This window comes from Podarcis erhardii (genome assembly GCF_964252035.2).
Source record: "Podarcis erhardii genome assembly, chromosome: 17".
In the NCBI taxonomy this organism is placed as follows: Eukaryota; Metazoa; Chordata; class Lepidosauria; order Squamata; family Lacertidae; genus Podarcis; species Podarcis erhardii.
In genome coordinates this window covers 31,129,700-31,152,330 of record NC_138515.1, presented here as the reverse complement: position 1 = coordinate 31,152,330, position 22,631 = coordinate 31,129,700, and the positions used below count along the sequence as shown (strand labels likewise).

Genomic DNA, 22,631 nt, shown 5'->3' with positions numbered 1-22,631 from the left:
GGGCAAGGAAAGGAGCAAGACAGTTTGCACGGTGTGGGATCCAGGGAAGATGGAGATACAGACATTGTCTCTGTATGGTTAGCATGCAAAACCAGAGGACCCTTGAGATTATAGAGAAATAAAGATCCACACCCTGCCTTTGAAGTAACTGGCAAGCCTCCCAAAGTCAATAAAGATTTTGCTGTCTCCTGGGAGGCCTCAGCATTGAGCCCAATTGAATAATGTAGTGAGTTATTGTAGAAAAGGAAGCTAGAGTAACATACAGCAGAAAACCTCTCATCTAAAATTAATATGGAATGCTTTAGTTTACATTTGATTCTAAGTATGTGAATCTGTGGGCTGGGCAGGCTGTGGCTGCTCTATAGTACAGTGGTACCTCGGGTTACATCAGTGGCGTAGCGTGGGGGTGCAGGGGGGGCCGGCCGCACTGGGCGCAACATCTGCGGGTTAGAGTTAGGGGGCGCAAATCCACTGGTTAGGGGGCAAAAATCCACGGGTTAGGGGGTGCAAATTACTTGCCTTGCCCCGGGTGCTGACAACCCACGCTACGCCACTGGGTTACATACACTTCAGGTTACATACGCTTCAGGTTACACACTCCACTAAGCCAGAAATAGTGCTTCAGGTTAAGAACTTTGCTTCAGGATGAGAACAGAAATCGTGCAGCGGCAGCGCAGTGGCAACAGGAGGCCCCATTAGCTAAAGTGGTGCTTCAGGTTAAGAACAGTTTCAGGTTAAGAATGGACCTCCAGAACGAATTAAGTATTTAACCCGAGGTACCACTGTAATGGAAAGGCAGTCTGGACATGTGCAGAGGTATATTTTTATTACATAGTAGTCAAGGACATGGGCAAAGATGGGACTGGGTCATGTCATGCCTTTACTGGGGACACTGTTAAATTAGCAAGCTAGAGTTACAAGTCCAAGCCCAGTAGAATCTGCATGGCATTTCTCTCTTTCTGTGTTGATGCACTGTATCGGCAACATCAGATATATTTAAGCTGAAACAAATATTCAAAACTATTCAAAATTTGAAACCACTCAGGTTTTGATTCTGACAATTCTGAATTCCTAACTGGAATTTGTATTTTGAATGCAAAATTGTGATGCCAAGATGTGATATCCAGTGTTTTAATGGCTATCCAGTCTTGGTGGCTTTGAGAAGTATTGTCTGACTCCAAACACCATTGCATGTCAACAATCTGATTCAATCAGAACTAAGTACCACTGCTTGTCAACTCTCAAATACAGTTAGATCTTGATGTGCCTTTCAGCAAACGCAAGGGCTCTTTCTGTTCATGGAAGGGACTCTAATCCAAGTGGAGGCTTCCTCTGGCAGAAACAGAGGCACTTTTTGCCAATAGAAGAAGAAGAGGAGTTTGGATTTTGATATCCCGCTTTATCACTACCTGAAGGAGTCTCAAAGCGGCTAACATTCTCCTTTCCCTTCCTTCTCCACAACAAACACTCTGTGAGGTGAGTGGGGCTGAGAGACTTCAGAGACATGTGACTCGCCCAACATCACCCAGCAGCTGCATGTGGAGGAGCAGGGAAGCGAACCCGGTTCACCAGATTACGAGACTACCGCTCTTAAGCACTACACCACACTGGCTCTCCTTCAGGTCCACATGCCATGTCCTACATGGCTTGAAATGTCCCAAGCCCCCCAGAGGAACTTTTCATGAGACACGGTGGGCTGCAGGGGGAAGAAGGAACTGATGAAAATCACCTACCCCAGGGAATGGATGAATCAGTCAATTTCGCTTTCTCCTAGTCAAATATACTCGGAGTCGAGAGTGGATTTCATGCTCTTTATTCAGCTCATAGTGGTGAGGAGGAATTGAAGTTCCCCCAGAACGTCTGCTTTATATACATTATTTACGCAATGGGCCCCACGTGATTGGCTAATTCTGGGGTTCACCTGTAGACCAATCTGGTTGTGGATTCCCTTCCACCTGGAGCTGGATTGGGTGGCTCCTGTGGACCAATCAGACTGCTGCATTCTGGACCCTATTGTTCTAGGACCAATCAGACTGCTGCATTCTGAATCCTATTGTTCTAGGACCAATCAGACTGCCGCCTTTTGGATCCTATTCAACTCAGTACATAACACCTAGTGTGTTGTCGTTCCAGTCTTACCTTCAGTTTGCCTCATTTTTGTAGCACTTTGCAAATTTTTGAGGAAAAAGAACCTCATGAAAATCCATCGGATTTTGGGTGCACATTTCTTTCTATACACATTTTTTTGCAAGCTGTTTCCCCTAATATATGCATTTTGATACCCCTAACCTATGCATTCACGTGCTTTTTCTTATTACTGGAGAACAGCATGGCAAAATTCAGAGAAGTATGCATTCCAGAGTTGCATTTGGGTTGGTGTACTGTTCCAGGAAGTGCAAATGAGGTAAAATGCATTAAAATGCAAAGCAAACCAAATTTCTCCTCCATCCATGTCTCCAGAGAGAGCTTCCTGGGAACGGCATCCCTCTCCTGCTCAGTCTTGGGCCCGACTCGTGGAATAGAAAATATTCTGCATGTATGCAAGAGAATATTAGCCACCCCAAACTGAGGAAACATATTTCGTAGGGCAAATTGTGGTCAGCTCTAGATACATTGGTGCAGCTTGGAGGAGGAAGGATCTACTTAGCATTCTCTTCCCACGGTAACCATGCACCAGCTCGGAGACCAGAGCTACAGAAATGGTGGGCTGTGAAAATAAAGAGGGCCACTTAAGAGGCTGGCAGGCTCTTGCCTGAGCCATGTATCAGGTAAGCTGCTCAAGAGTCCTAGAGCTAAGCACTGCCAGGAAGGAGAAACAACAAAGGGAAGGTTTCTAGGCAACCGTAAATTCTGAAGCAATAGGCTATTAGCCTTTTCTGCTCAGCTGCATACATCAATCAAGCCAGCATCCCAGGAGGGTAGGAGCTAGGGGCAGCCCATGTATATTCAATGTTTCTCTCTGGCAAAATATTTACCTGCTCAAATGTCACCTTCCCCTTTGATCTGTAGCCCTCAGAGGGTCTGAGTCAGTGTCTCTGTACTCAAAGCCGGACGTGCAGTAGAGGTAGGGGGAGCAAGAGATGGGCTGGACTGGGCCAGTTCTGCCCATTCACGTAGCCTGGCATATCTGAAGCAGAAGAAAAGCAAGGGCAGAGGATGAGCCTTGTCCTTAGAAGTATCAGGGACACTAAGTAATTATTATTTTTTAGTTGTACTCTTGAGATATGTCTTAAATTATAGCAAGCCTGAACGAACAAACACATGTTTGCAAGGTATCATGATAGCTACAGCTCCCTGCCTAACTTTCCCTTTGAGAGGAAATCAAAGTTTGCCTTTGTGTAATGTGTGAAAGGCCCTTTTGATGAACAAACAGTGTCACATTGGATTCATGTGGTATGAGCTGAGGGTGCCATTGAGGACCTTAAAAGATCTAGGGATCCCGTAGCCCTCTAGATATTGCTGGACTACAACTCTCATCATCCCTGGCCATTGGCCATGCTGACTAGGGCTGCTGGAGCCTGGAAGGATCTTGATCATTCTATAAAATAATGGATTGTTTCTTTAAAACATAGACCAAAAGGAGACCAAAACATAGACCAGAAGCAGGCAAATGCATGTGTACACTGTTAAGACAGTGAAGAAAAATATACAAGAAAGAATCAATAAGACATTTTTTAGGGGGAGGGGGAATATCTATCCAATTAATTTTCCTGGTTAGTTTAAGAGCTGGGGGTGGAGGAGATCTGGGTCATTGTAATGGTTCTAGGGGTTGCTCGTGCGTAAATCGGCGCCACGCTTGGCTGAGTTACCTGGGTGAACCCTTTCTGTCCGGACAACCACTCACCCGTGGCTGTTTCAATCGCTGGCAGAATCCATCAGTGGGCGTTTCTTGAACTTCTTCCAGCAAAGAAGCTCTTTGACGCCCAGTCTCCGCCTACTCTCCCTGCGCGGAAGCCTTCTGCGCAGGGAGGGTGTGGGCAGCGGAGGACCCGTGCTCTCCCCGCTGGTCTCCGGTGAAGAGTCATGGAGCCACCTCGCCGATTCCCCCATCTGCCCCCCTTCTCCACTGGTGCTGCGCTGATTTCCTTCCCCAGAAGATGGGCTGCTTCTCCCCATCCCGGGACGCTCTCCGGAATCCCTCTGGAGCCCCCTCTCTCCCTCTGGCCCGGATGGCAGTTCCCTGACAGTCATGATGTTCCGTCTATTGGCAAAAAAGCCACCAGAACTTTGTAAAATACCACATATATATATTACAACTATGGCTGGAAGGATCTGTCAGTGGCAGTTTTCTCAGTTTCTCATTTTCCCTGTCTTAAATTCAGTTTTCTAGATTTTTGCAGCAATTTCTAAAAAACCCTCATAAAAATTAATCTGAATTTTAGGGTCAATTTCACCTAATAAACACATTCTGCATGCAGTTTGAGTGGTGTACACATTTTTTGCAAGCCATTTTCCCTAACAGAATGCATTTTGTATTAATATGCCCCTTCCGATCTTCAGGAGGAGGGGGGGTTGTGGGATCACGACCCCGCCCACACTCGCTCTCGCGAGGCTGGCGTCAGCCTCGCGAGGGACAGGGATTCCCCCAGTTAGCATACCCTGTGGCGCCAGCCAATCGGCTGGCGGCAGGGGCGGGCCTTCGTAGGGGCCACTTAAGGTCAGGGCAGCCCCTGGCTCGCCCCCTTTCTTCCCTGGAGACGACGCGGTTTCCCACCCACCTGCCCTTTAGGTTTTGCCACTGACCTTGCTATGGGCTTCGGCTGGTCGCCGCAAGGGGCCTGGTAGGAGTTTTTCCATTTGGCTAATTGGCTGGTTTTGTGAGCCACTTGGTTTTTTCGCCTACCTCGTAGCAAATCGTCACAACTCCCTCGGTTTTGGCGGTAGGCATTGGCCGGGGTATTATCATGCAGATGAGGTTGGGGGGGAGGAACGCCATCACCTCCCCCAATGCTTGAAGGGTAGTTCGTTAAAGGACTCCGAGGGGTGACGCCTCGTCCGAAACCTACGGAGGCTAGGGCCTAAAGCGCGCCCCCGAGCGGTAACCCCTCGGGGAGCGCCTAGGGATATGCATCTCGGGTGGCTCCCCCTGTTGGTGTTTAACCCTTCCCGGTCAGACTGGATAGTCGGTTAGGGCCAATGCCTAAAGCCAATACCCTTCTTTCCTGTAATCAATAAAGTTGTGGCCATTTTCGCCCATTAACCTAAAACTCTGTGTCTGTTGTCTTCATTTATTCCACCTGTGGGGGGGAGGGAATAGCCACACAATTAATGTTTTCATTACCATATTCATTTTTATGCAGCGCTATGCACAGGACCCCCTCCCTCTCAGCAGCAGGGGGGGGGCAGTGGTGGAAGCAGCTGGGGCACCACCTCTTTCACTTCCACTACTTGAAGTGAGTGCTTCACCTTTGCCTCATCAGCAGACTGGTTCTGCCCCCCTCAAACCATCTTTCCTCCAGTGCAAAAATGTAAGCCACAGCTAAGCGGAGGTGTGTGCCTTTGAAAGAGTCATTGCAAACTGGAACGTGTCCAGAGGAGGGCAACCAGAATGGTCAAAGGCCTGGAAACGATGCCTTATGAGGAACGGCTAAGGGAGCTGGGCATGTTTAGCCTGGAGAAGAGGAGGTTAAGGGATGATATGATAGCCATGTTCAAATATATAAAAGGATGTCACATAGAGGAGGGAGAAAGGTTGTTTTCTGCTGCTCCAGAGAAGCGGACATGGAGCAATGGATCCAAACTACAAGAAAGAAGATTCCACCCATAGGCGCCGACTCCATGGGGCCTGAGGGGGCCCTAGCCCCCTCAAAAATTCGTTTGGGGGGGCTCTGCCCCCCCAACAATTTAAAAAAATTATTAGTTATATTATGCTTTGTAATATCACAAAATTATGTTGGTATTTTTTATTTTCCTTGTTTGACGATAGTTACCTTTTAAAATACATTCAGTAATGAGTTAAAACAAAGCCACTCCCGATCTAGAGAGGGGGTGGGGTTGCGGGCTCTCGACCCATCAACAATCTCGCGGGGCTGGCGTCAGCCCCGCGAGAAGCGGGGATTCCCCGTAGCTCATTAATATTCACCGCCCACGGCGGCAGCCAATTGGCTGCCGCAAAGGGCGGGCCCTCACAGGTTCACTTAAGGTCGGGGCAGCCCGGGGCTCGCCCCTTTCGTTCCCCCAGCAGCAGCGGTTTGGAGGTCTTGGGCCCCCCCAATATTTTTTATAAGTCGGCGCCCCTGATTCCACCTAAACATTAGGAAGAACTTCCTGACAGTAAGAGCTGTTCGACAGTGGAATTTGCTGCCGAGGAGTGTGGTGGAGTCTCCTTCTTTGGAGGTCTTTAAGCAGAGGCTTGACAACCATATGTCAGGAGTGCTCTGATGGTGTTTCCTGCTTGGCAGGGGGTTGGACTCGATGGCCCTTGTGGTCTCTTCCAACTCTAGGATTCTATGATTCACATGTGCAAATGACAGCACATTCACAGTTAACAGCTTAACTGTGGACTGGAAGGCTGAAGGCGACAGCAGACAAATCAGGCAATGCTCATCAGGTGAAGACACCCCAAACCCAGGCCCTCCAAGTGTACCTGTTTTCCAGGGACAGTCCTGTATTTACAGAAGCCACCCCTATTTCTGTTTCGATCCCGGAATGTCCCACTTTCCCTTAAAGGTAAAGGGACCCCTGACCATTGGGTCCAGTCGTGTCCGACTCTGGGGTTGTGGCGCTCATCTCGCTTTATTGACCGAGGGAGCCGGCGTACAGCTTCCGGGTCAGGTGGCCAGCATGACTAAGCCGCTTCCAGAGCAGCACACAGAAATGCTGTTTACCTTCCCGCCAGAGCGGTACCTATTTATCTACTTGCACTTTGACGTGCTTTCAAACTCCTAGGTTGGCAGGAGCAGGGACTGAGCAACGGGAGCTCACCCCGTCGCGGGGATTCGAACCGCCGACCTTCTGATCGGCAAGTCCTAGGTTCTGTGGTTTAACTCACAGCACCACCCGCGTCCCAACCACTTTCCATTAGGACGTCCCTATTTTCAATGGAGAAATGTTGGAGGGTGTGGAGTTATGCGACCCCCAAGCTAAGGAGATAAGTAACTACACAACCTTTAGAAGACATCGGAAAGCAGCCCTGTATAGGGAAGTTTTTTCATGTTTAATGGTGGCTGGGGCAACCCAGTCAGATGGGCGGGGTATAAATAATATTAGTAGTAGCAGCAGCAGTAGCAGCATTAGTAGCAGTATTGAATAGGACACCTCTGTCTTCACCAGACAAATGTTGGAGGGTATGCAAGCCCTTCTCTGGTGTGTACAACAATTGTAAAAATGCAAAAATGCAACTTGAAACACAGCGGGGTGTGTGTGGCTTTGCTGTGTTTCAAGCCACCAGTGTGTACAGAGCTATAATCTCATTCCCCTCACAAGCTGCCATTTTTTCCTGTTAAGGAAAATGTACAGGCGCTGTATATTTTCCCGAATGTGGCAATGCTTGCACATAGGATATTTACACAGTCCAGAAGGAAAACATTATTCCCCTCTCCCTCAATGCCATAGTCCTAATCCCATCCTTTTGCAGCTATGACAGCTATTTAAAAGAAAAAAAGGTGACCCAGTAGAGATTATTCTGAGCCATCATCTCATTTGGCCCTCCAGGCAGCCTTGATACCAGGGGGAAATAGCTGCATGGCCATGTATTGGAGGAAACACACACACCTTTAAGACGTTGCAGGTTTAGCCTGACTTCAGCTATACTCTCTGTGAGAGCAAACTAATTTTCATTATATAACTATGGCTCATTAGCTTTGTCACCAGCTGCTACGTTCCTTTCACCGCAGCATATGCAAATCACAAACAGACACTGATGGACTCAGTTTCACTATTGTCTCGGCCTCCTGCTGCCTCCCACACATTCCCCATTTGTCAGTTTTACCCTTTGCCCAGCCCAGTCTTCCAAAGTAGGGTGAATACACTCCACCATCTATTAAGCGGAGCACACACGTAAACAACACTCGGAAAGCTGGTTATCTATAAAGTCCTGTTACACAGCGGGGAGGATTATACTATTGTTAACCAGCTGGGTGTTGATTCTGTTGTGTTATGAAACCCTCCTCTCTGGGATGGGAAACAGATATAGGAATTTCAATAAGTGAAAAAGCATGGGAATCAATATGGCAAAATCCATCTTTAAAAACAATTCCGGCTCACCTCCAGGATATTTCCCTTACAAATATCTTTCGGCGGCACTGAACCCCCTTTCAGATATAAATCCTTTAAGCTCACCATTATGTTGGGAAGGCTGTGGAAAACAAGGTTCCTGTGGGTGGCACTGTGGGTTAAACCATAGAGCCTAGGACTTGCCGATCAGAAGGTCGGCAGTTCGAATCCCCGCAATGGGGTGAGCTCCCGTTGTTCGGTCCCAGCTTCTGCCAACCTAGGTGTTTGAAAGCACATCAAAGTGCAAGTAGATAAATAGGTACCACTCCAGCAGGAAGGTAAACGACGTTTCCGTGCGCTGCTCTGGTTCGCCAGAAGTGGCTTAGTCATGCTGGCCACATGACCCGGAAGCTATACGCCGGCTCCTTCGGCCAATAAAGCGAGACGAGCGTCACAACCCCAGAGTCGGTCACGACTGGACCTAATGGTCAGGGGTCCCTTTGCCTTTTTACCGTGGTCCAAGCCTTTTGGGGGAAAGTTTTTAACCTGACCTCCAAAATCACTAAACAATCTATCCCTCCTAATGTGTCACTTGCCTTATCCTTAGGTTTAACGCCACATTCTACCCTTAAACCTAAAGAATTAATTTCCTTCCTGTTCACAGCAGCTAGACTAGTTATTGCCCAACAATGAAAGAAAACTTCTAAAATACCAATAGAGGCTTGGGTTTAATAGCATCAGAACGCCTCACGTACCATTGGCGACTAATCAAAGGAATTTCCAAAAAATGATACCTTTGACACGATCTAGTCTTCCTTTTTCTCTTTTATTGAAGAAGAACACTATATTTTAATGCCGCCATCATCACTGAGGCATCTGTGGAAGGGATATATTGATTGAACATGTAATGTATTGTAACTTTTGAATAAATGTTTTTTGAATTTTTTTAAAAAATGGGAAGGAATTTATGAACAGTGGTAGGAAAATCTATGGCTGTCCAAATGCTGGACTCCAACTTTGATCAGCCCCAGCCAGCAGAGTCAAGGTTGATTAGAGTTGTCGTTCAACAGCATCTAGAGAGCCACAGGTTAGCCACCCCTGAGTTAAGCCCCTTCTGTGCTGGACATTTAAAGCACTATCATACCACTTTAAACAGTCATGGCACCCCCAAAAGAACGCTGGGAACTGCATGGTGCTGAGCGTTGTTAGGCGGCCATATTCCCCGTAGAGAACTACAATTCACAGAACGGTTTAACAGTCAATGCCTCTTCCAAGGGAAGTACAGATCTTTGAATATTGTAATAATGCCGTGCGCTGATTAGCAATCTAGTTTATGTGCACTAACTGAATCTTCTGAATGTTCTTCAAGGGTAGCCCCATGAGGAGCGCATCACAGTAATCTAAACGAGATGTGACTTAAAGCATGGATTACGGTTGCAAAATCAGTCTGGAAAGGGCAATACCTTTGTTTAAATGAGAAGTTACTTGCTTGGTTTCCTCTCCTCAGCCCTGTCACTAACACAACAATGTGCTCACTCATTTACTTATAACCACAACATCCTGACTGAAAGTGCAGAGCACATTGCTCACCACCCTGGCCCAGCCATGGTTTTCCTGTCAGTCCAAGCGAACAGACTCCTGTTGATTCAAACGGTGCTGATGAGCGTCAAGAGGGGCCTGAAGGAAGACAAACGATGATTTCATATTGCCCCGTGTGTGGAAAACCAGTCTACTTTGGTAAGTTTATTTCTCTCTTCTCACTGTGTTTAAACTGCATCTCTCTCGTGAGTTCATAAGGCTAGAAATTAAGGGCAGGGCTTTGAGGCTCTGGTGAGGATGGTAAGTCTGAAATGCTCATGGTTAAAAGACTGATGACTGGGGGGGGGGAGTGTCTTTGTATGGGTAAGTGTTGAGATTAGGTTTCATATTAACTTGCCTCCAGATCTGCTGCTCTAGGTGGTTGTTGTTGTTTAGTCGTCTAGTTGTGTCCGACTCTTCGTGACCCCCTGAACCAGAGCACGCCAGGCACTCCTGTCTTCCACTGCCTCCCGCAGTTTGGTCAAACTCATGCTAGTAGCTTCAAGAACACTGTCCCACCATCTCGTCCTCTGTCGTCCCCTTCTCCTTGTGCCCTCCATCTTTCCCAACATCAGGGTCTTTTCCAGGGAGTCTTCTCTTCTCATGAGGTGGCCAAAGTCTTGGAGCCTCAGCTTCAGGATCTGTCCTTCCAGTGAGCACTCAGGGCTGATTTCCTGAAGAATGGATAGGTTTGTTCTTCTTGCAGTCCATGGGACTCTCAAGAGTCTCCTCCAGCATCATAATTCAAAAGCATCAATTCTTCGGCGATCAGCCTTCTTTATGGTCTAGGAGGTTACCCCATCAAAAAAAGAAAAGAAAAGAAAAAGAGGAGGTTCTACAAAGGGGCTACAGCTCAGTGGCAAAGCATCTGTTTTACATGCAGAATGTCCCATGTTCAGCTCCCAGAATCTCCAGGGAGGATTGCTTGACATTCTGGAGAGCCACTGGCAGTTAGTGTAGACCAATGTTTCCCAAACTTAGGTCGCCAGCTGTTTTTGGACTACAACACCCATCATCCCTAGCTAGCAGAACCAGTGGTCAGGGATGGTGGGAACTGTGGTCCAAAAACAGCTGGAGACCCAAGTCTGGAAAGCACTGGTGTCGGCAATACTGAGTTAGATGGGTTAATGGTCTGACTTAGTAGAAGGCAGCTTTCAAATTCTCTCTCATGAAAGAGTTGGATATGGAGAAATTTGGGATGTCTTCTTTCACATTAGGAAAACCTTGTCCTTTTGCTTCTGGGCTCTCTGTCTGCTTTGTGGCCACAACCTCTTTGCCAATTCTCTTTCCGGTCTTTGAAGTTTAACACAGCTTACAAAAGAAGGGGGGAGGGGGAGGGGGTTCTGAACAGAAGAACAAACTCTACATGGCTGCCTAATTGTCTGAGCTCTGGACTTTTTCAACCGAACTGCCTAATCGTTCCACTTTTGTTTTTCCATAAAGAGTGTACATCTGATCCTAAATTTGAAGTGCTCTGTATGGCTTCTGTTGTGCCAACATCAGTCTTCCTTCAACTCCACCCCACAAACTCCACCCCACAAAGGCATTGAGAACTATTCGTTTCTGTAAACTATTCGTTCCCGTGCTGAAGCCAATTTGGATGCTATGCAGAACTATTCCAACCATGCCAAGAAAAAAAAAAATGAATAGTTGCACAATACACCCATTTTAGAAGGTTATATTACCTTTCTCATGAAACATATCAGAAGAAAGTTGCATATGAAGTCATAAGCAAGATAAAGAACTGCTCTTGTAACGTGGGCTCCTTCTGTAATTCTGTCCAGGCAAAGTCAGGAAGCCTCCAATAGCTAAAATAGCAAAATTGGCTGAGTCACATTCTCTTACTCTGCTAAATTCTGTAGTTGCTTCAACAGGGACCTACCGTATAGGATGTGAAGAGGGCATGGAGCTAGCAGAAAAGCAAATCTGTGGGTCACTTGCAGGGTGCCTACAGAAATCCATTTTATTTGCACATTATCATTTGTGCTCAAGATGCTGTCAGAGTGGTCACACACAATCCTACTTTCAGTTACAGATAGGTAGCCGTGTTGGTCTGCCATGGTCAAAACAAAATAAAAAAATTCCTTCCAGTAGCACTGTTTCAGTGTATCTGAAGAAGTGTGCATGCACACGAAAGCTCATACCTAGAACTAACTCAGTTGGTCTTTAAGGTGCTACTGGAAGGAATTTTTTTATTTTGTTTTAATCCTACTTTCAATTCTCTTTGGGCCTGCAAAAGTTGTGGAGTGGTCACAACGCTTCATTTCCAAGCAGTGCATATCCTACAACTTCCTCCTGAAACCCCACAACTTTTTAAAGCATAACTGTTCTGGTTTAGTTTTTGTCCTGCTTTGGTTATGCTGTAGCCCCTCCAGACAGCGCAATGTGGTGGCGCAGGGGAAGCATCCCGGAACAAACTAAAGAAGAATGAACACACAACTAATGCGCTATTGCTGTGTCAACAGCATATTGAAGAACGTACCTGCACTAAAACACCCGTCTGGAGGGGCCCTCAGTGGAAATGTTGCTTCTTCCCATTTTATGGCTCTTCTCAGCAACAGCACAGATAGTGAAGCCAAACTTTGACAGGGAATTAATTATTGGAAAATTATTGGAAATTATTGGAAATTATTGGGAATTATTGGGAATTAATTCCAATTATTGGGAATTATTGGGAATTAATTCTATTCTGAAGGAAATCAGCCCTGAGTGCTCACTGGAAGGACAGATCCTGAAGCTGAGGCTCCAGTACTTTGGCCACCTCAGGAGAAGAGAAGACTCCCTGGAAAAGACCCTGATGTTGGGAAAGATGGAGGGCACAAGGAGAAGGGGACGACAGAGGACGAGATGGTTGGATAGTGTTCTTGAAGCTACCAGCATGAGTTTAACCAAAATGCGGGAGGCGGTGGAGGACAGAAGTGCCTGGCTTGCTCTGGTCCAGAGGGTCATGAAGAGTCGGACACGACTAAACGACTAAACAATAACAACAATTATTGGATTCGGGTGGTAGGAAACCTTCAAAGTGCTTGCTTTGGCAGACCCTGGAAGACAAACTGCTTATAGCCTTCAACCCACGAAGTACCACAGCCCCCAAACCATGCTAGGAGGGCTTCTCAGGGAAGGCCTCTCAGAAATGGCTGACCCAGAAACTGGGTTGCTTCTACTAAATTCCAGGAATCTGGCCTGGCCTCCAGTTGTAGTGGAATTCAGCACTACTCCTGAATTTGGAGGGGTTATGGACTAGGGTCGGGCTTGGGCAAGGGATACAAGTCCCAAGACAAAGATGAAGTTCCCTCGGTCACCTTACACTATCAGTCCTAGAAGATTATTTTGTTCTGTTCTTCAGTCTATTAATTTTTAATCTTCTTTTTTACATGTACCCCATGGTCAACTCCCACCCCCACCACTATTTAATAATACTTGATATTAGTATTGCACTCTTCCCAACTACCCAAAGGTCTCCACAGCTGTCTCAATCATTATTACAATTGTGTAAGCTAGGCTGGTGGGACGCGGGTGGCGCTGCGGTTAAACCACAGAGCCTAGGACTTGCCAATCAGAAGGTTGGCGGTTCGAATCCCTGTGACAGGGTGAGCTCCCATTGCTCAGTCCCTGCTCCTGCCAACCTAGCAGTTCGAAAGCACATCAAAGTGCAAGTAGATAAATAGGTACCACTCCGGCGGGAAGGTAAACGGTGTTTCTGTGCACTGCTCTGGTTCACCAGAAGCGGCTTAGTCATGCTGGCCACATGACCACCGGCTCCCTCGGCCAACAAAGTGAGATGAGCACCGCAACCCCAGAGTCGGTCACAACTGGACCTAATGGTCAGGGGTCCCTTTACCTTTACCTTTAAGCTAGGCTGGTATTATGACCTGTGTTATAAGATGGAGGAGAGAAGCTGGAAGCTGTATCGTTTGCCTAAAACCGTCTAGTGTGTTCACTGATGAACATACATTTGAACCCAGAACATCTCAGCTCCTTCTCAAAACACACTCCTGGCCTCTGTAAACTAGCCCAGTGGTTCCCAAGTCGTACCCCCTCACCACCACAGACCACTTGAAAATTGCTGAGGATCTTGGTGGACCATTTAACGATTTTTCTCTGTCGTAGCAAATTGTGATATGTGCTAGACGATTTTTAATTTAATTGTGATATGTGCTAGACGATTTTTAATTGCATTTTTAATTGCTTCTTTCATTTCTTATATTGCAGTTTATTGCCTTACAGTTTGAATTCCACAGAATTAGCATTGTAATGCATTTAAATACAATATCAGCAATAAAAGGAGCAATAAAAAAATGTATGACTGTTAATGAGAACATGCCATGGACCACTGGAATGAAGCTTGTGGACCACGGGTGGTCCACAGGCCATAGTTTGGGAGCCCCTGTTTTGCTCAGAGGGAAAACCAGGCAAGGTGTTCATGGCATGGAAGTAATGCAAGGCTGGGCATTCAGGAAGCCACAGCAGTCAGAAGGTGGCAAGTGTAGCAGAAACAGGAAGAGCAGGTCACAAACAGGAAGCACTGAAGATGTGAAGCAGCAGCACTGAAACGCGAGGCAAACATTTACAAACCACAGAGCGCAAGCAAAAGGAGATTTTCTGTGAGACACCCGCAGTCACTGCCCCCAGTTCACCAAATGAGTTGCCAATGGATGTTCCTGGGGGCTCAATAGCTGTGCAGCAAAAGACCTTTTGACCAGTGTGTGGTTGCTCCTTTCACTACAGGAGGTATGCAGACCATCAGAGCCAAATGTGGCCCTCCAGGACTCTCTATCAGGCCCCCCCCCCGGCTGCTCCTATCTGGACTTCCTCCCTACCAGCTGACATATCCTGCTTGGGATATGTCCTTGAACTGCAATAGTGTTTCTTGCTTACGTGGGTGGAGCTGTGTGTAGACAGAGGTGTAGGAATATCTGGTACCTGCATGACTGGGATGCAGCCCATGGTCCAGGGAGAATGAGCCACATCCAGTTGCTCTGACAAGTTTGTGGATCTGGCTAAACCCATTAGCACCATATGGCCTGCAGATGGTTGCCCAGCCTTAGGTTAAAAAAAGGTTCCCCACCTTTGCAGCGCACCATCAGACTCCCAATGATACTCTTAATAAATAATATGAGAAAACCAGTTGTCATCTCCTTGCCCTTCTCTTTCCCATTTGGGCATGCAAGATGGTTGAGTAAACAGGTGACACGTTGCATTGCTCCAGAAAACCTGGGGTGATGAGTACATGCACCGGTTTCTGTCTCCTGGTAGCCATGATGGCTACAGTCAACCTCCACTTTCAGAGACACCATTCCTCTGAATACCAGTTGCTGGAAATCACAGGTGGGCAGAATGTTGTTGTGCCCAAGTCTTGCTTGCTGGTTTCCTATAAGTATCTGGTCAACCACTGTGAAAATTGGATTCAGGACTAGATGGGCCATTGGCCTGATCCAGCAGCCTCTTCTTATGTTATGTGACTTGAATTATGTAGGTCTGACCATCGATTTAGGGATGCCTGAGGATGTATGGAAGTGAGAGCTGGACCATAAAGAAGGCTGATCGCCGAAGAATTGATGCTTTTGAATTCTGGTGCTGGAGGAGACTCTTGAGAGTCCCATGGACTGCAAGAAGAACAAACCTATCCATTCTGAAGAAAATCAGCCCTGAGTGCTCACTGGAAGGACAGATCCTGAAGCTGAGGCTCCAATACTTTGGCCACCTCATGAGGAGAGAAGACTCCCTGGAAAAGACCCTGATGTTGGGAAAGATGGAGGGCACAAGGAGAAGGGGACGACAGAGGACGAGATGGCTGGATAGTGTTCTCGAAGCTACCAGCATGAGTTTGACCAAACTGCGGGAGACAGTGGAAGACAGAAGTGCCTGGAATGCTCTGGTCCATGGGGTCACGAAGAGTCGGACACGACTAAACGACTAAACAACAACAACGAGGATGGGATTGATTATGTGTCCTCCCATTCTCCATCCTTTGAAATGTCTTACTCCCTCTCTGGTCTGAAAGGCATTTGTTTTATTCTGAACTTCTGTGGTGTTCAAAGTTCTTCTTCTGTCATCACCATCCCTTCGTATGGTGCTTTTGAGTGTGCTCAAAGTGTTTCAAATTGGTAGCTCAGTGGTCCTTACAAAACTCTGTAAGGTAGGTCAATATTATAATCTCCATACTGAAGATGGGGAAGAGTCTATGTGGACAATGAATAAGTTCATGGCAGAGCCAAGATTTGAACAGGAATCTTCCTGGATGAACAGCTCACCTTCTTGGGCATTATATTACTCAAGTAAACTTTGTAACGTTTGTGCAGTCTTGGTTTGTAAGAATGAGTTAGCACCTAGGAAGTACCTGGTTCAAACTTCATGAATCTCATCCAACATCTCCCCCACCCTTTCTTCCCAATTTGCATTTGTCATACGGGGGCCACAGAGCTAACCTTCAGGGTTCTTGTAAAGATCATTGAGATAAGGTATGTGTTAAGTTGTGGGTGAACATATCACATGACACAGCGATTCTTCAAACAGCTCTTGTTTTTTCACAGGCCAGAACAGAACTGAACTGAAGGGTTCAGTCAGCCTGCTTATATAGAGCTCCACTACAATGCAACAGTAACAATTTTCTAAAACTATCCAATCACTGAACGTCACTTTCGATCCCTTATTTGCATAACTATCTACAGTATCCCCCTGCTGGCCCAGGGTGAGAACTTCAGTACATAACAGTATGTGTTGTGCTTTGAGCACTTAAGAGCACTGTTTCAATGCTCTTGTTTTTGCCAGGCTGGGGAAACGGCTGACTCAAGGCTGGCACTGTCACAAGGCACTTGGCAGGATGCTTTTCGTAACTAGCTTTTGTGTGCTCTCATTCTACTTCAGAAACTTTCCAGGTTGTAGATTTCCAGTAAAAATAAACTGGCCAATTGGCTTTCTGGTGCCAGCTCTTGGCTTCTCAAGACTTACTATTTTTCTCTCTCTCTCTCTCCTTTCCGCTCTCTCTAAACTCTCCTCAAAAGTGATAAGATAAATATTAGTGCAATTTTCTCACAGGTAACAGCTGTGGCGGGTTGATTTAGTAGAATCACACACACTGTCTCCCTGTGGTTGAACATAGCCTTCAGAATCACACATGCTGTAAATACAGAATGTAGCTGAATAGATAGAAAGGAGGATAGTGCGATGGCCACTTTAGGGCTCATCTGATCTTCCATTTCCCCCGCTGCTTTCCCCTGGGAAAAACTGTGGTTTAGCACTGAATCAGAACGAACACCATTCAGGGTTTCTGTGCATTGCCGTTTGTTCCAATTTTGTGCCAAAGAGCTGGTTTTCTGAGACCAAAGGCAAAACGGCTCAGACCTGTCTCTAGAAGGCACAGGACAAGCAAAACACCACTCAGACCCATGCTTTCTAGGCATGGGGCAAGTGGAAATACAGGTGAGCCCTCAGAGATTGTGATCAACTCTTCTTCCTGTTTCCATTATTCCCAATGTCCATTAATTGTTTTAGAACAGGGGTGGGGAACCTTGCTGCTTTTAATGCCGAACTGAAACTAAATGGCACACTTCCTGAGACGAGATTCAGCAGTTCCTCATATGGCTGAGACACAGGGATTTTTTTCCAGCAGGAACTCTCCGGAAAGCCACTTCTGGGCCTGGCAAGGAGGTGGGGTTGCGGGCTTCACGCCCACCCCACATGCGTGGGGGCTGGTTGCAGCCCCCGTGAGAAGGAGGTAATCCCGGTTGCGTCGTCCGCCCAGCCAGCCAATCGGGTGGCTGGGGGGCGTGGCCTGCCCTATTTAGGGCTGGCGCAGCTGGGGCTCGCCCTCTTTTCGCTGCGCCAGCCATCACGTTTTCCCACCCTCCCTCCCTTTAGGTAGGCTTCTGACTTTGCTATGGGCTTCGGTCGGTCGCCGCAAGGGGCCTGGTAGGAATTTTTCCCAACTGGCAATTTCAACTCGTCACAACTCCTTGGCATTGGCAGTTAGGCATTGGTAAGGAGGGGTTAAGGGGGGGGGAGGAAACGCCACCCCGCCAAAAGTGAAGGGTAGTCTGATAAAGGATTCGGGGGGGGCATGGCCCTGTCCGAAGCCTATGGAGGTGTGGGCCTAAGGCACGCCCCCAAGCGGTGACCCAGGGGAGCTCCTAGTTGACGTGCCTCAGCAGGACTCCCCTTTTATGGTGTTAACCCTTGCCGGTCTTCAGCAATCGGGCTGGAGCCAGCTAGTCGATAGGACCAATGCCTAAGCCAATACCTCTCATTCCTGAAATCAATAAAGTTGTGGCCTAATTCACCCATTAATCTTAATTTTTGGTGTCCTGTGTCTTTATTTTTCCCTGGTGGGGGGCAGGAACTCGCCACGCAACTCAATTCCGGCCCCTCTCAGGTGGGCACCATTACCATTACAAGATAACAAGGGAGGCGTTCATGGTGAGTTCCGGCACCTCTTTTTCTAGAAAAATAGCACTGTGGATACACCACACCTGTAAGCCTCCATATGCTGTTGGACTACAACTCCTATCATCTCTGAGCATTGGTGACACTGGTTGGAACTGATGGGCGTAAGAGTTCAGCAATATCTGGAGGGCCAAAAGTTCTCCATCTTTGATTACAACCTGAGTCATGAGGCCAAAGTCAGAGCTGCGAAAGTAAAACAACACCCTGAAACTGTTACAGGTGGGATGAATAATATCTGATAGAATTAACTCATTTGCAAATTTCACCCATATTAATTACACTCCTGCTAAATCATGGGTGTAATTAAGTCTTGATGGTTATGGAAATGGTTACCGCTGGTAGTATTTTCATATCGCCATAGGTTCCCTACTACCACAGTAGTTATTACCACTGCTGCGGTGTTTGGTCAAGTAAATACTCCTATCAGGAGTAATTAATACTGGCGGCATGCTAATGGTACTCTAAATGCTCTCAGAAATGACTGTGTGTCTGAGTCCTGGCTGTGAAATCCCTTCCGTTAATGAATGCTTATGGGCACAATATGACCTTACAAAGCTTGTTTGCTTGCCAGTATTTTGACTTTGCAAGGAGGAATGTGACAGGAGAATATTTAGGATGACAAGAGAAGCACAAAGATGAAGGAAGGAACTAAACTCACCATTGATATTAGCAATTTAAACCCAGGTATATATGCACTTGGGACATGGGTGGCGCTGTGGGTTAAACCACAGAGCCTAGGACTTGCCAATCAGAAGGTCAGCGGTTCGAATCCCCACGATGGGGTGAGCTCCCGTTGCTCGGTCCCTGCTCCTGCCAACCTAGCAGTTCGAAAGCACGTCAAAGTGCAAGTAGATAAATAGGTACCACTCCAATGGGAAGGTAAACAGCGTTTCCGTGCACTGCTCTGGTTCGCCAGGAGTGGCTTAGTCATGCTGGCCACATAACCCGGAAGCTGTACGCCGGCTCCCTTGGCCAATAAAGCGAGATGAGCGCCGCAACCCCCGAGTCGTTCGCGACTGGACCTAATGGTCAGGGCTCCGTTTACCTTTACTATATATGCACTTAGGTTACTCTGCTCTCTCTCTCCCACACCCCATTTCATAGGATCATAGAATCATAGAGTTGGAAGAGACCACAAGGGCCATCGAGTCCAACCCTCTGCCAAGCAGGAAACACCATCAGAGCACTCCTGACATATGGTTGTCAAGCCTCTGCTTAAAGACCTCCAAAGAAGGAGACTCCACCACACTCCTTGGCAGCAAATTCCACTGTCGAACAGCTCTTACTGTCAGGAAGTTCTTCCTAATGTTTAGGTGGAATCTTTTTTCTTGTAGTTTGGAACCATTGCTCCGTGTCCGCTTCTCTGGAGCAGCAGAAAACAACCTTTCTCCCTCCTCTATGTGACATCCTTTTATATATTTGAACATGGCTATCATATCACCCCTTAACCTCCTCTTCTCCAGGCTAAACATGCCCAGCTCCCTTAGCCGTTCCTCATAAGGCATCGTTTCCAGGCCTTTGACCATTTTGGTTGCCCTCCTCTGGACACGTTCCAGTTTGTCAGTGTCCTTCTTGAACTGTGGTGCCCAGAACTGGACACAGTACTCCAGGTGAGGTCTGACCAGAGCAGAATACAGTGGCACTATTACTTCCCTTGATCTAGATGCTATACTCCTATTGATGCAGCCCAGAATTGCATTGGCTTTTTTAGCTGCCGCGTCACACTGTTGGCTCATGTCAAGTTTGTGGTCAACCAAGACTCCTAGATCCTTTTCACATGTACTGCTCTCAAGCCAGGTGTCACCCATCTTGTATTTGTGCCTCTCATTTTTTTTGCCCAAGTGCAATACTTTACATTTCTCCCTATTAAAATTCATCTTGTTTGTTTGGGCCCAGTTCTCTAATCTGTCAAGGTCGGTTTGAAGTGTGATCCTGTCCTCTGGGGTGTTAGCCACCCCTCCCAGTTTGGTGTCATCTGCAAATTTGATCAGGATGCCCTTGAGTCCATCATCCAAGTCGTTGATAAAGATGTTGAATAAGACCGGGCCCAAGACAGAACCCTGTGGCACCCCACTAGTCACTCTTCTCCAGGATGAAGGGGAACCATTGAGGAGCACCCTTTGGGTTCCGTCAGTCAGCCAGTTACAAATCCACTGAGTGGTAGCATAGTCAAGTCCGCATTTTACCAGCTTCTTTACAAGAATATCATGGGGCACCTTGTCAAATGCCTTGCTGAAATCAAGGTCGGCTACATCCACTGCGTTCCCTTCATCATTTGTAACAATCCAATTGGTTTCTTCTATTACTTTGCCTTTTCTATGTATGCCCTTGGGGGCTTTATTTTCTTACAGGGCACTCAACTTGCAATATTAAAAAAAAGTGATCAGTGAGTGAAAAACAGAGCAATGGAATATATTACATTCTTGAAAATTTCAGCAAAGCATGCCTCAACATATACTGCAAAGACCACTTCCAGATTTAAAATTTAAAGATACAAGCAGCTGATTCAAAATTAACATGATTCAAAATTGAGAACATGAGCAAATCTTTTGCTTGAATGGTTATGAGGACAGGCAGTGATGGTACTTTGGAGGGGTGAAAAGGGAGACATTATATACTTATTTTACACATTGTGTTCTTTTGTTAAACAATAAATTTATACAATTATCCATGTTTTGGGTGTTTCTGTGATTTTGTTAATTTTCTTGATAATGATGACAAACATTTATGTGGCACATTTCAAGTGGTCACAGCACGTTGTGCAAATTATCTCTCAATAGTCTTTATAAGGTAGACCAAGAGTTACCAATCTTTTTGGACCAGAGGGCACATTTCAAATTTGGAGAAAGTACTGTGTGAGTTCTGGTCACAAAATGGCTGCCATGGAGTCCTGGCATAACACAACATTAAAGAAAGTACAGTGGTACCTTGGGTTACATATGCTTCAGGTTACAGACTCCGCTAACCCAGAAATAGTACCTCGGGTTAAGAACTTTGCTTCAGGATGAGAACAGAAATTGTGCTCCGGCGGTGCGGCGGCAGGAGGAGGTCCCATTAGCTAAAGTGGTGCTTCAGGTTAAGAACAGTTTCAGGTTAAGAACCAACCTCCGGAACGAATTAAGTACTTAACCCGAGGTACCACTATACTGCTGTTGTTGTTGCTTTGCCTTGGGAAGTCACCTGTTCCAATTGTGAAGATCTCACAATATTGATTCCCTGCTGCCCACATAGAATGATACTGTTGTCGTCTAATAATGACAAGGATATTTTCCCAGTACTAGGGGAAAATACATGGCAGCTACGCCAATTTTTCTCTCTCTTGCACAAACAGATCAGGCACACATATGGTACATTTCTTTCACACTCACTCATACAAACACACTTCACATATACAGTGGTACCTCAGGTTAAGTACTTAATTCGTTCCGGAGGTCCATACTTAACCTGAAACTGTTCTTAACCTGAAGCACCACTTTAGCTAATGGGGCCTCCTGCTGCTGCTGTGCCGCCTGAGCACAATTTCTGTTCTCATCCTGAAGCAAAGTTCTTAACCTGAAGCACTATTTCTGGATTAGCGGAGTCTGTAACCTGAAGCGTATGTAACCTGAGGTACCACTGTATACAGGCATACATTCATCTGCCCCACTCTCTCTACCCAAGTGTATCTCTCTCACACACAGAAACCACAAAGAGCACACAAACCTCCCCCCTCTCTTTTTCACATGCAAACCACATGCACATCTCTCTCTCTCTGCTGAAGTGCATCTCTCTCGCTTTTGCAGACCACACAAACACCCAGGCAGTATCAGCCCCACAACACACATCTCTCCCTCTCACACAGACCAAACATACACATGGATCACATATTCACACCTCTGCCCCCCCCCACACCGCACACATATCTGCCTCTTTGCCAATCACACACACGTAGAGAAAGCAACTCACCTTCAGAAAAGCCATTCCATGGGCAAAATAAGGACCCGTCTTCAGCTCCACATGGCTGGCAGGCAACAAACAACCAGCTGAATCAATGGGGTGCTCCTTTTTGCTCTTTTCTGCCCCGTCCAGACATAGCGGGTGAGGGAAGTCCCTTCACAGCATGAAGCAAGTGCCTGACGCCAGCTCCACATGGCTGGCAGGATACAAACAAGCAAGCAGGAGTGATGTCAATGGGGCAGTCTTCCCTGCCAATTCTCATTCCCTAAACATCCTTCCAAATTAGAGTGTAAGGGAGTGGGCCCTTCTAGCGCCAGTAACTGCTCTGCGCTGCTCTGTCATTTCAGCTGCATAATCTGCTTAGCGTTTACCATCTCAGTGCCTGCAGGTTTTATTCTTCTGTGTGCCATGGTAGTGACCCCTGAAGTAGGTAAAGGTAAAGGGACCCCTGACCATTAGGTCCAGTCGTGACCGACTCTGGTGAGCCAGAGCAGTGCACGGAAACGCCATTTACCTTCCCC

General features: G+C 46.8%; 1 protein-coding gene across 1 annotated transcript in view; it reads left to right on the top strand.

The window, feature by feature from the left end:
- Positions 1-2,744: 2,744 nt before the first annotated feature.
- Positions 2,745-22,631, top strand: part of LOC309332486 (cysteine-rich protein 2-like) — a 42,739-nt gene continuing 22,852 nt past the window's right edge. The window contains exons 1-2 of the mRNA XM_081845709.1: positions 2,745-2,768; positions 9,726-9,891. Of these exons, the coding sequence (XP_081701835.1) occupies positions 2,760-2,768; positions 9,726-9,891 (175 nt within the window). The 5' untranslated portion in view covers positions 2,745-2,759. The remainder of the gene's footprint in view (positions 2,769-9,725; positions 9,892-22,631) is intronic.